This window comes from Argopecten irradians, chromosome 12, assembly GCF_041381155.1.
Source record: "Argopecten irradians isolate NY chromosome 12, Ai_NY, whole genome shotgun sequence".
NCBI lineage: Eukaryota > Metazoa > Mollusca > Bivalvia > Pectinida > Pectinidae > Argopecten > Argopecten irradians.
The window spans coordinates 31,930,932-31,945,286 of record NC_091145.1 but is presented as its reverse complement, the minus strand read 5'-3'; the positions used below and the strand labels follow the sequence as shown (position 1 = coordinate 31,945,286).

The 14,355-nt window shown below is 36.1% G+C and overlaps 2 protein-coding genes across 2 annotated transcripts; one reads left to right on the top strand and one right to left on the bottom strand.

Annotated features, from left to right (window-relative positions):
* The first annotated feature begins 3,837 nt into the window (after window positions 1–3,837).
* LOC138336488 (uncharacterized) lies at window positions 3,838–6,395 on the top strand. The gene has a single exon (XM_069285986.1). It carries the CDS (start codon window positions 4,254–4,256, stop codon window positions 6,393–6,395), a length of 2,142 nt encoding a protein of 713 aa, XP_069142087.1. The 5' UTR covers window positions 3,838–4,253.
* A 3,511-nt stretch (window positions 6,396–9,906) lies between these two features.
* LOC138336487 (salivary glue protein Sgs-3-like) lies at window positions 9,907–11,081 on the bottom strand. Its single transcript, XM_069285985.1, has one exon. It carries the CDS (start codon window positions 11,079–11,081, stop codon window positions 10,083–10,085), a length of 999 nt encoding a protein of 332 aa, XP_069142086.1. The 3' UTR covers window positions 9,907–10,082.
* Between the last annotated feature and the right edge of the window lie 3,274 nt (window positions 11,082–14,355).

Sequence of the window (14,355 nt, the reverse complement as noted above, 5' to 3'; positions counted from 1 at the left end):
CGAACCAGTCGTCCAACTCCCCGTTTGCTGAGCGCTAAGAAAGGGCAGAAACTACCTCTTTTATAGACTATGGTGTGTATCGGCCTGGTGACATAATCCGGAGCCTTCCTCACAGGAGCGAACGTTCAACTGAAGACCAAACGTGAGGCGGTGTTAAGGGAGACACAAGAAGGAGAAAGAAAGTTAGGAAGAAAAAAAAGATAAGATCCTTAATTTAGTCGCCTTTTACGATCATGCAAAAGGGGCAGCAGGTAGAATTCTAACGCCCTAACTGCAGGGTCACATGTCTAAAGTACAAGGGGTCTATAATACAAGGAAAACGACCAAATGCTCTAGAAGGATAATTGTTCTATTATTAACATATCATAGATTGTATCAGGTTTATCTGAATCATGTCAGAGTTTATATGTAATTTCACTGAAAGATTCTATTAGTCTATTTTTAGCGACCATAAAGAAAAAAAACCCACAGTAATAAGAGGGAGGGGTAAGGAAGTGGACAATTTGACTATTAAAACTAAGAACATGGCCATAATCTTGTCTTAAAATCCCTGTTTAAGATAGAATAAGATAGAGTTTGCACGTTCTCAATAATTTTATTACTTTACGACAACATAATTATGATGTGCGGTAATAGTATTATAACGTCACGACAATAATGAAATGACGTCACAACGACGGCAAAGACGACAACTCATTGAGGTCATCTCAACCAGGAGCTTATCTTTTCTCTTCTTCCTAACTGACTTTATCCTTCCTAATGCCTCCCTTGGCACCGCCTCACTTTTGGCCTTGAGTTGAGCGTTCGCCCCTGTGAGGAAGGCTCCGGGTTCTGTCCCCTGGCCGAGACACACCAAAGTCTATTAAAAGTGGTAGTTTCTGCTCCTGCTTAGCGTTCAGCATACAGGGAGTGGGACGACTGGTTCGCCCGTTGTCAGTATAATGTGACCGGGTGGGGTGTGTTGCTTGGTGTCTTCGGCGGCATGCTTCAGTGATATAGCACTATAAAAAGGGCAACAGTTCCACTATACAAGAAGACACAACACGAACATACCGCAATCTCCCAGTACACTCACCTCGCACAACATACACGCAACACACCGCATACATGGGAGGCCGTCCTTACATGACCATAGCTGTTAATAGGACGTTAATAAATCAAACAAACAAACAAACAAAAAGCACGCATAAGATATACAAAGTGGTACACAGCGTAAGATAAAACAAAATCATTTACCCTCATAGGGGTGAGACAGGAGATCTCAAACATCGGGATGAGATTCTGAAGCTGTTAAACAATCGACAAAGCCTTGTCTTTTACAACTTAATGATCTAACCCCTCGGGCTTCTATCTCACACCACAGAGGGCGAATGATTCTACTGATCTCTTTCCTGGCGATCATAGGCATAACAAGCTTGTGAGGGGCGGGAAAGGGGAGGGTAGTGGGCATTTTGTATGTTAAAATTACGAATATATCCATAATCCTGTTGTTTAGAACCCCTGTCTAAGATAGAATAATATAGAGGTATCTATTTCAAGCGGACACGTCTTCATCCTTAATCAATACATACATTGTACATGGTACAATTACATAATTTTTACTATAACAATGTGCTTTACATACATAACATTTACTCAATTATCAGAACGGTTTTGTAAACATACATTAACTTTTTGATACATACAAAGAGGTGATCAATGCAATCCATGGCTTCTATCACAATAGTGAATGGAAATAACATATTGATCTTTTAAAATTTTCCTAAAATATTTACCATATAGATCCATTTAGTCTATGGTGAGAAATACAGATTTACAAAAGGTGATTAATCGATTAAAAAAATATTGATCTGTTATAATAGGCCAGGTTTACATGAAAGTTGGTTTCATTGATAAAGTTATCATAATTTTAATGTAAAAACGTAAATAAAAATATGACAAGAGGCAATTAATTATTAGACATTTCAGCTAGTAGCGTCTGTACGTCCAACATCCACTGTGGAGTTTTAAGTTATTTTCACTGTATAAATAATGGGAGTTGTAAACCTACACATACAAAAATATAAATCTAAAAACTGGAGATTCTATTGTCTTCCAACAATTCTTTTATGTGTATTTACACCTTAAGAGCATAATACATAAAACAAAACAAAAAATAGTAATAAAGTATTGTATACAGCAAGAATTAAAACATTGAGACGACTTTAATAAAACAATATATGAAATAAGCACAAATTTGAAATACTTTTTATCAAAACAATAATCTCCATTTCAAAGATAGTCAACGTCAAAATCAACTGCAAAAATTCAGCAGACATAGCCATCATGCCCCGCCGTCCTTGAAACCTGACGTCACTTTCCCGACGTCACATTATCGTTTCTGTCATGACGTCACAATGGAATTCTTGCCCGGCAAGCCAATAAAAGAGTTATTCATGACGTCACAATGGAATTCTTGCCCGGCACAGCCAATAAAAGAGTTATAACACACTAGTGACACATGCATACATACAAAACGGCGAAATCAGCGGATACCAGGTGGATTATGTGGTAAAATGAGGTGACACAAGGAGTGATTGTTGGATATGAAATTTATTTAATACCATTGATTTATCCAATAACACAATGTTGCGCCATATGTTTCTACCAACATTAAATCATCTTTAAGAAGGCCAGAATAGGTAACATAATTTGACGACATATGCAAAAAGGTAGTGATATCTTCATAAGCAAAAAGGCAGTCATTAATATTCCAAAATCTTTATTGTATTAAGAATGTGTTTATAACAAATCACTATATAAACATCAATTCAATGCATTCCTACTTAATAAACGTTTTTCTGAATAAAGGTTTATAAAGGAATTTGAACAATAAACTACTCGTTTTCGTACGGGAAAAGTGCAAAAAATGAAAACCTAAAAATAGCAAAAGGTACTACTAGACCATAAAAAGAATATGTCTATGAAGTTTCGTGGAAATATCTGTGCTGGTTTTAAAGTTATGCTCCGGAAACGAACCTGGTACAAAAATATGATATTTTCAGCAATGTTTCCATGGTTACGGAAAAAATGCAAAAAATGATAACCTAAAAATAGCAAAAGGCACTACTAGACCATAAGACCAATGTGTGTATGAAGTTTCATGGAAATATCTCTACTGGTTTTAGAGTTATGCTCCGGAAACCATTCGTACGGACGGACAGACGGACGGAACCCATTTGTATATCCCCCGCCAACTTCGTTGGGCGGGGAACAGTGAAACCATTGTAATCAAGTTCAAGCCAAGCATATGTTAGTCAATTATATCTACCAAATTCACCAGAAGGGTCTCAAACGGCTAGATGTAACACTGATCAAACACAATTATCATTTTGGAGTCAATATTTTATGCCACGAATGAGAAAGCATTCATTTCGACGCCGCACGATTAACAAAGTGAAACACGAATGTCGTCTGTACATGCTTTATGTAGTATCCAGAGACTACGCCCATGTGATATGTGACTAGTGACACATAACCTGGAGCGCTTTTCATTGGCTGAAAATACATTATGACGTCGCTAAGCAGTGACGTGACGTTGGTATTCGTGGCAAAATGGCATATTTTGATGTTGAAATTCTCCGAAATGTATGCTGTTGTAGTTATGTGATAAAATGTACCTTAAACATATGCTTATTTCATAGGATATTTAATGAAACCCGAATTTTTATTTTTTTTTCTCGCGAGGGCTCGCAAAAAAGAACATAAAATGATAGGAGACTTGTTTCATAGAATCTCATAGGAAATAAGCACTTATTTCAGATGCTATATATGAATCACTATCCTGGACGAGTCTGACATCCGGTAGAGCTCATCAAATTTTACGTGAGTAACAGGTATTTTGAGAAATTCAGAACATAACAGCAAATGTTAATCAGATAATATTGAATTCAGATATCTAATCTTTCTAATTGTATATTTTTTAAATTTGTTTTGAGTCAGAAATTTAGAAAATTACGGATTAAAAAAGTGTACGGATTTACCATCCAATTCCTATATAGCTTACATTCCGAGACGTGTAAATCCGTACATACTGCGTTGTCATATAAAGTGTATACTAGCCTAATACATGCATGTATTAATTCACATACATGCATTTTCTAAGAGTATTACTATGATTATATATATTCTTTTTAATAAATAGAAAAAGCACATTTCTACTTACTTATAGTCTAGAGTAAAATTACTCATTTGAAACACTTTCTTTTCAGGCCATGGTAAAGAATTCGGTATCAAAAAAGTCTCGTCAGAAATACACGACAGAAAAGTTACTATTGGCCGTTGAAGCTGTTCGGCAGAAAAAGCTTTCATTAAGAAAAGCTTCAACCAAATACGGAGTGCCTGTGATGACAATACAGGACAGAGTTAAGGGGAAAACAGACGATGTCTGTTTACAAGGTCGACCAACAGTAATTCCACTAGAGATAGAACAGGAACTGGCCAAGAAGTTGAAAGATGCGGCAGCAAAGGGTTTCGGGCTTACTCGACGAATGCTTGCTGTACGAGTTGCCCGACTCTGCAAACGGATGCAGCTAAAAACGCCGTTTAGAAACGGAGTTCCGGGAAAAGAGTGGCTTAGCAGATTTATGAAAAGACACCCAGATCTAAGCATTAGAAGTCCAACCGCGTTATCAACCGTTCGGGCACGAATGCTAAATCCTGTGGTAACAGGAAATTATTTCCATGCATTAAACGAAACCCTTGATTCCCTAAAACTTAAGGATCAACCCATGAAGATATGGAATATCGACGAAACCAGTGTCCCTTTAACACATAAACCAGCCAAGGTCATAGCGGAAACTGGGGTCAGAAATCTCCCAGGACGCGTTGGTAACTCTAGAGATAATGTAAGTGTTATGGCATGTATCAACGCCGCGGGCAATGAAATACCCCCTATGGTAATCATCAAAGGGAAAACATACAAAAGTCTGTATGCTTACAATACAAAGGAGGGCGTCCCTAATACCATGTACACGTTCCAGCAACGTGCCTGGATGGAAGATGCTTTAGGAGAACTTTGGTTTAAACAACATTTTCTGAGGCACTGTGGTCCTGAACGCCCACAAATGATTATCCTTGATTCGCATTCGTCCCACGAAACCCTAGGTTTGATAGAGGCTGCAAGAGAAAATGATATCACTCTCCTAGCCTTCCCGCCACACACTACGCAATACCTTTGTCCGCTCGACAAAACCGTATTTGGTCCTCTTTCAAGAGCTTACAGTCGCGTGTGTTCCGAGTTCATGGCCAATAACCCAAATAATACCATAACCAAGTGGGAGTGGCCAAAGCTTTTTCGGGTGGCACATGACGAGGCTTTCACACCTGAAAACATCAAAAGTGGGTTCCGGAAGTGTGGTATATATCCTGTCGATCAGTCCGCAGTCACAGCACAAGCATTTGCACCATCCGTCCCATTCAATACTGAACCATCTGCTGTCATAGGACCGTCCGGTGACGCTTCCTCTCACACGGATAACTTGAGTATGAACGACACACTTCCCCAAGTTGACGATCCATGTGTAAATGTAAACGGTTCCCCCTCTTCATCTGGTGATACTGCTCTTACCAGCTCCAATGTTCCAATAAATGCCAATCCTAGTGCCAATTTACGCAGTTTACTCCCTGTTGATGTGAGTGCAAATATGATTGACTCTAGGCCCGTCTCTGTTAGTTCTTCTTTTAGTGTTCCCTCGCCTGTTAGCCAAACTAATGCTGTATCTACAGAGATTGAAGTAAGCACCACAAGCCAAGAGAACGATGATTGTATAGGCACAGTATTGTCAGAGTCAGATATTATAGAGTCTGTTCTTAGCGGGGAAATCCATGGTACTGTAGACAACTCTGGTAATTTTAATATTTCTGTTCCTGTAATAGTCGAAGCTGCAAATTCTTGCGAATCTTTGCCCTCATGGACAGATCAGGTCGATGAAATGTTTAACTTTAAGTATTCAGCACCAAAAGTAAAAGAAAGCACAAAGAAAGTAACCGTACACAGGCTCCTTACAAGCGACGCAATATACGAACAAAAGACAAAGGAAATGGAGAGTAAACAAAACCTAATAGAAGAAAAACAGAAGAGGAAAGAGCAAAGAGAATTGAAGAAAGCAATGCAAGGAAAGGGCAAATGTGTTAAAGTTCAGGGTCAGAAGAAATATAAATGTAAGAACTCAACCAAAAACTGTCCAATTTGTAGACGCAGTACTACACATGAAAAATGCCCAACATCAATTGTCCTTGAATGTGTCGATTGCGTAAAAAGTTACCACCAAGAATGTTGTCCAGTTTCAATGCTAGACCATGTTACAGCAGTTCTAAATAACGCAGAACTGTTTGTGTGCCATATGTGCCAGTAAGCATTCTAGGCTGGCTAATTAGATGTACATGACTGCATGTATAAATATAATGACGTACAATAAAGTATATTTGTATATTTCAAACGTCGAATCGAGATATTGTACACGACCATAGTGTGCATACATGTACATTTTATTATTTGTACATAAATTATAACTTATTTATATAAGCTATAAATTATATAATATATATTATTTTTATTTTTTGTTAATAATGATATATTGTTCATAAAGAGTTACATATCATATGAATTTCATACATTCTGTAGCTTCAAAGCTAGTAACTTGTTTTATATAAAGCTATGTTCACGATGACTCGTTTCATACAGTTTCGAAAAAATAAATAAACCGGTTGAACATATAAATTCTAATGGACATGTTTTATATATATATATATATATTTGAGCTACACCGCTTGCTTATATATATACACACAATATATATAACTTGTCAAAACCAGATGTTAACGGATCATTTTATTTGTCTGGTTTATACAGGTGTCTTATTTATACAGGATACACCGGTATATATCAATCAGTGCTGCGATCGTGCCTTGAGGTCGGCAATATATGTACATATATATAATGCGTATAATAATTACAATGTACAAAATATTTCATTAAGGATGTATTCTTCTGTGGTTTCAGTCCCGTTAAAGTCTCGTTTCGACATAGATCAAAAACGTTATGAGATTTTCAAATACGATTTATCAATATCTGTAACATGTGGTCTGTAGCAAATTTTGTCAAAAAATTACATTTCTATTTTTAGTAGATTTTTTTACACAGCGATTTTTAGAAATGGCCCATTTGGCGGCCATTTTGAAATTGTGTCTTTTTTGGCTTTGAGAAGAGCCATCGTTTTCCCATTTTTCACTTAAATTGTTTTTACTTAAATCATCACAGCGTCAGCATTTTCAGCTGTATCGAGTTAATTTTTGCTGTAAATCTTCACTGGGTTCATGTTAATTAAAATATTGAACATTAATGTGTGAAATGATACACTTTTGTCACTTTATTTTTACATTTAATGGTAATTTGAGCACTTTTATTTTTCAGTCAAAAATATTGAAAAATAACATATATTTAAATGGGGCAAAAAAGTAAGCACACGGACCCCCCATTTTTCTGCCTGATTAAGAAAGAACAACCCTTTCCCTATTGATATGCAAACTATTGACAAAAGTTTAATACCAGAACTTTTTCTATAAAGTATTAAATTTGACAAAAATGGCTGAAAATGGTGCATTTTGGAGCTCAAAATTAAGGGGTAGGGGTAGCATATGTTGTTATTTTGAGAAAAAATATGACTCTTATTAATCATAACTGATATATTTTTAATGAAGACTACTGGAAAATAAATTCTACAAACATCCATACATATCAAACACCTCATTAGGAAATTATGGCTTTAAATTCTAGTGTATGTGGTCAAAACGGCGAAATTCCAATAAAATCCACTATTTTGTCAGTTTGGTATCTTTGAGTGACAATAACTCAAAAACGAGCACACGGACATATGTTTTTTCTTCCATTTTCTTTCATGGTATGAACTCCTCTTTCCAAAAATTTATATGAGAAAAAAAGTTTAATACAAGAAAATTTTGACTTCTCAGAGGAGTACATCCTTAAGTCTTTATAATCATTGAAAACAACATCCCAGGCGCGTAGCTAACATAGACTCCGGTATTCTCGTGCATCCACATCATTTTCATGTTCATTTTAGAATTAATACTGATAATGTTTATACACAACATTTATAAGAAGCAAATTTTCTCTTTACTTGTATCACAAGACATACTATCGTTAAAATAACTCCCATGAGTACATATACTCCCAATCAGATTAACTAATGTACAATCAATTTTATTATTGATACGTTACTGTTACTATAGTGACATTCTATTGTTGGAAATCCAAATGTATTGTTAGTAATCAGCTATATTTACGGAAGCGTATTAGGCTCACATTGGAAAAAACATTTTAAGGATTACGAAAATGTTTATTTTCTCATTGCTACAAAAATGTGTGCTAACCATGGTACGTATAATAGATATCCAGAGTTCAATTGAATTTTTCAAAAAATGTTGGTGTCTTCATTTGGAATGATCTCATTTTATTAATTTAAATATATTATCAAACCAAAAGGAAGTAATTTCAATTTAAGCATACAAGGGAACCTCTACAGAGAGGATTCATCACTTGTTTTGGAAGGTGCTTTTGGTAATGGTATCATTGTGGGTACCTTTGAGAGGGGGTGTCCGTATAAGGCAGAGAAAAATCTATGTCACTGCATCCACATTGTTTTAACCCTGGCAACGCCCCTACATCCATCAAAAATATCAGCTTATAAAAAAAGCTTCGTACAATCGCCGTTTGTATATGCGCTAACTGATGTCGATCAATCGAATCATAAATTAGTTCAAATTATCATGATTATCACGTTTGGAAATGTTTCTATTGCATTGTACGTTCAGACACAGGGACCTGGCACGAAAATATATATGTATACTTTTTGTTTTAAAAAATCGTGCCAGGTCCCTGTGCGTTCAGATTCCCATACCAAGTCCGTTTGCTAAATACATAAAGCATGTGTACGGATTTACAGGAATAGGTGTACGGACTTACAATCTTACTGTACGGATTTAGCCGTCTTCAATATTCGTAACTTGTCGGGCTGTATCCTTATAAACGGTTATGTTTCCCGTAAAATCATAGCTTAATCATGCTTCCGAATAGTCTCTCCGTTTGATAATATACAGACACCATGTATGGTAGCTGTGATAGAAAGGAATGATGGGTTGACATCCAAAGGTGTACGGATATACACGGACCTACTCTATATGAATCAAAACATAAAGTGAAATGTTATATCTATAAAATCGTAAGGTACATGCCAATAGAGGCGCATATCGTTTTCAACTTATTATGGGTTGTTTTTACGCTCAATGACATAAAAAGTAGTCTGTCGCCATACGTCTTAGTTATGAAGTAATGTATTCAGCTCATTAATACTTAAGATGAAGACTAAAACTTCTATCGAAAGCCTAATATAGTATATAGAGGTTACACAATGAGTGGTTGTTGAATATTGAATTAATTCCACACGAGTGAGTTATTTTTTAAAAGTTACAAAAGACACGAGCTTTAGCTCAATAAACTCAATGTCGGACTACATATATACATGTAAAAGCATTCGCACGACACGGCATCGTTTATTTCCCGCCAGATAATCATCAAGCCATTACCGTCAAGATCAAGTTTGTTTCATACACGTTAAAACTACGAAACTCATCAGTAAAATTCTTGTCCGGCAAGATGTATAATTAGTACTAAAGGTCAATTTAACATGTATGAAAACGTCACGTATTTTGACACAATGACCACGGCGCATACGCTTTCCAACAGCAGTTTGTTTGGACGTCAAGCGGCCATCACAACATAGAATGACGTCATTTGATTATTGATGACGTTGACAATGATGACGTGACGCTGGGAAAGAAGTAGTTCGGTCAAAGTTCACCGTGTCAGCCAATTAGAATGCGTACAGAGTTTATACCACGTGTGGTATAAACAAATTGTTAATCAACAGCCGCAGTGTTTATTCAATGTCCTGAGAGTTGAGTAACACCCGCTATTGTGGTAGAAATATGAATATACGATTATCTGTTTATTTAGAAAAATGCTTTTAGCTGCAGTTTCTATCTTGAAGAGAAAGCCTTAAAAGTGTAATGACGATATTTAATATATCAGGTAGAAGGATCGCTATTGATATTAAAATTAGAATTCCCAATCCTAAATACCCAACATGAGCTGCAGACGGCCTTGGATCGTCAGCACATGTCTTTGTTCGGATAGTAGATGATAATGTTTCTGTATCGACTTTCGTTTGCTCTTTCAAATTTTCAAGTTTATCTTCAAGTTCTCCGATAGTGTAATTGCTTTCTACACAGTGACAGACACAATGTACGTAGAAAAGTGACGTAACGTTTACACTTGCATATAGAGCGCTTGTTGGCTCTTGCGTAATCAAAGTTGATGATATGAGTGCCAGGAATGGTGTAGCTGTTGAAGTGGTCTGCTGGGTTGTTGTCGTAGATGTCGTTTGCTTAGTTGTTGTAATAGTTGTCGGTTCCTGGGTTGTTGCAATTGTTGTTGGTTCCTGGGTTGTTGCAATTGTTGTTGGTTCCTGGGTTGTTGTATTATTTGTTGGTTCATGAGTTGTCTGTTCCTGGGTTGTTGTATTAGTTGTCGGGTTTTGTGTTGTATTAGTTGTCAGGTCCTGTAGTGTTGTATTTAATGTCGGTCCATGGATTGTTGTAACAGTTGTTGGTACCTTGGTTGTTGTATAAGTTGTCTGATCCTGGGTTGTTGTATTAGTTGTTGGTTCCTGGGTTGTTGTATTAGTTGTCTGTTCCTTGGTTGTTGTATTAGTTGTCGGTTCCTGTGTTGTATCATTTGTCAGGTCCTGTGTTGTTGTATTAAATGTCGATCCATGGGTTGTTGTAACAGTTGTTGGTTCCTGGATTGTTGTATTAGTTGTCTGCTCCTGGGTTGTTGTAAAAGTTGTTGTCGGCTCTTGGGTTACTGTAGCTGTTGTTTCCTCTGTTATTTCGGATTTCTGAGTAGCGTTGTCATTGGTAACTGATTCAAACTGTGCTATGGTAGAAGTTGTAGGGTTCGGCATATCTGGGGAGATAAAGTTTAAATTGCGATTACGACTTGAATGCTTCCAAAATTCCACAGTAAAAACATACTCCATCACAGCGGATAATTAAATGTATTATTACTTATATTTAACTTTATTTGTTGACCAACCTGTGGGAGTTGACTTTGAGCATAAAGCACATGCGGAAAAGGTACATGGAACATCATGCCATCTTCCATTCGCCACCTTCATCGCTACACAATTTTCGGGAGGGTACTTTTCGTTAGGTTCGTTATTGTCCCAGTTTATCCACATTTGTTGATTGCCTGTGTTTCTGACTGTAACGATTTCATCGTATTCCTCATATCCCAGGTACACCCAGTTTGACCTGATGGGATAGAAACAACTTGGGTGTTAATATTTCTATCTTTATAATAAATAAAGGTACATAAAGTCATCTTTTCATTAAGATGACTTTAGATGACTGTTTTCGGGCTCAAACGGCCCAATTCAACACAATTTGAAAAGACCACTTTTAGCTTTCCTTTCGTAGTGGATAGGTTATACTATATATTCGATTCAAACATATTACATTGTCATATATGTGGGTTAAAGGACAACTTAGTCAAGCCTTCTCCACAACATATTATGATAAATCAACTACATGTATATAATTCTACAAATGTATCGAAAATATAAACAAATAAACGGAACAAATGTTCGTTAGTGATTCCACAATAACGACATGATATTAAACGTATTACTACTGTAATCAGATATAGTATATAGTAAAATAGTGGCCCTACAGGTAGGGCGTTAGAATTGTACCTGCTGCCCCTATTGCATGATCATAAAAGGCGACTTAATTAAGGATCTTATCTTTTCTTTTCTTCTTAACTGACTTAATGTTTCCTAATGCCTCCCTTGGCACCGCCTCACTTTTGGCCTTGAGTTGAGCGGTCGCCCCTGTGAGGAAGACTCTTGGTTCTGTCCCATGGTCGAGACACACCAAAGTCTATAACAGTGGTTTCTGCTCCTACTTAGAGCTCAGCAAACATGAAGTGGGACGACTGGTTCGCCCTTTGTCTGTATAATGTGACCGGTGTTGCTTGGTGTCTTCAGCGGCATGCTTCAGTGATATAGCACTATAAAAAGGGCGACAGTTCCATTTTACAAGAAGACATAACACGAACATACCGCAGTCTTCCAAAAGACACCTCGCACTCTATACACTGTTTACACGGGAGGCTGTCCCTACATGACCCTGACTGTTAATAGGACATTAAAATAATCAAACAAACAAACAGTAAAATAGATTATAACGATCTCTGGGGATCAACAAATGTACTTCGTTATAATCATATTGCAGACATTTTATGAAAATCTAGCCCAAGATACTCTGGCCTTGACACCAGACTTGGATAATATGACAGGTGGATGCCTGATGGTAGGCCTATACCAGGCATCTATTTGTCATATGTTGAGCTAATAAAAATGACAGGAATTGAAAATTACTATAGTTTAGACATAAATTCGTTATAAACATGTTTTAATACATCATACTATGAGAGAACGATTACTATTCTAAAACTAAAAATAATGCATGAAAGCAGTCAAAGGTTGTGGTCCTTACCAAACTCCTGTGTATGACATAAAGGTGTAAATCCTATCTGCTATGGATTCGTTGACTAGAATTCCCAAGTTGCCTCCTTCCTTAAGACACAGCTCCTCACTCGCGATGATATCTTGTGTCGTCTGCACAATCCAGTAACACGTTTCGATGGAGTTTACTGTAAATTCTATCCCAGGTGACGGACATTCTGGAGGAGAAAAAGAAGAAACGTAAAATATCGTTTTTGATGGGATATTCATAAAACGAACTTTATTCAGTGTATAAAGCCATATTAAATATAATATCAAACGAGATGCATCATGTATTTTTTGTTCTAGATTTCTATTGTTTTAGTGTATGCTTCGGGAAATTTGTCAAAATAAAAAGAATAAATAATAAAAAAAAACAACATTGAACAAAAAACAAAAACAAAAAATAAAACCCCCAAAAAACCCGGCTTTACGGAATAATTTGAGTTCCAATTTCGAACATGTTTTTTTTTTTTTTTTTTTTTTTAACTTTGTAATGATTTGCATAAATAATAACATTAAAGTAAAAATAAACAACCATTTGGTTTAATTGAAAATATGTACAGCACATGTGTCACAGAAAGGAAGCAGCCAACGGTGGCATGGCGACGTTAAGGTTTATATATATTTTAGTGTTAAACAGGCAATATATTTTCAGGTCAATTTATCTTGACCTGAAATTCATCTGAAAGTGAGGTCAATTTCACATGAAGAAAATTTAATTTAACCTAAAAAAACCCATGTGAATTCAAGTTAACATCTTCATGTGAAATTCAGGCGAAGATTTTGACCTGAAATGCCTTTTTGCTCTTTTCTCCTGAAATTGACTTGAATTCAACTGAATTCACCTGAAGACATTATGCCTGTGTAGTGATAGTGTAGTGTTCTTTGCTGTATTTTTAAGTTTTAAGTTACAATGGTAAACACTAGTGGTGTTATGTTTAGTTCATCTCAACCTTCTTGGTTTTTTTTTAAATTATCATTTATAATTTTTGTACATTTGGTTTTATGTATTTCTTGATTTGATTAAGTCGGCGATCCTGATAGATTCATTCTATCTTTCACATCTCTAACAACTCTAAGAAGAAGAAACAAAATGTAAAATGTATAGAATATTTTGTAGTGTAGTCTTATTAATATTATGTTTTTAATCAAGATATATTCCCTACGGGATACCAATGTCATAATTAGTATATATAATCGGGAAATGGATGACGAAAGCTTCCTACACTGTATACACCTCAGACAATGGCATTTTTATCAGTTATACCAAAAAGCACCATTTTGTCATATGATGTCTAAAATCTCTACGCTACCGCTACGAATTTTTAGAGTTTCACAAGAGATGCGGAGACCTTTTTACCGCTGAACACTTACCTCGGGCGTAATATTTTGTGTACAGAATGTATGGACTATGTTGCCACAGGTTGGATGGTATATTGTGAAATTAAGAAGCATGTAACCACGTTAATGGTAATCATATTGACCTTTTGTATCATTTTTTGCTGCTATTAAAAATAATGTTAATAGTAGAATGGATGATAATAGAGGAAATCTAACACTATTTATCAAAAGGAATAGGGTATTAAAAATAATGAGAATGTGCAAAATTCTTGTCCTACGATTTGAAAGAAATGACATGGTAAAAACAATGAATTTACAGCTAGCAGTT

Coding starts and splice junctions, on each gene's coding strand:
- LOC138336488 (XM_069285986.1), top strand. CDS start 4,254: ATGGTAAAGAATTCGGTATCAAAAAAGTCTCGTCAGAAATACACGACA.
- LOC138336487 (XM_069285985.1), bottom strand. CDS start 11,081: ATGCCGAACCCTACAACTTCTACCATAGCACAGTTTGAATCAGTTACC.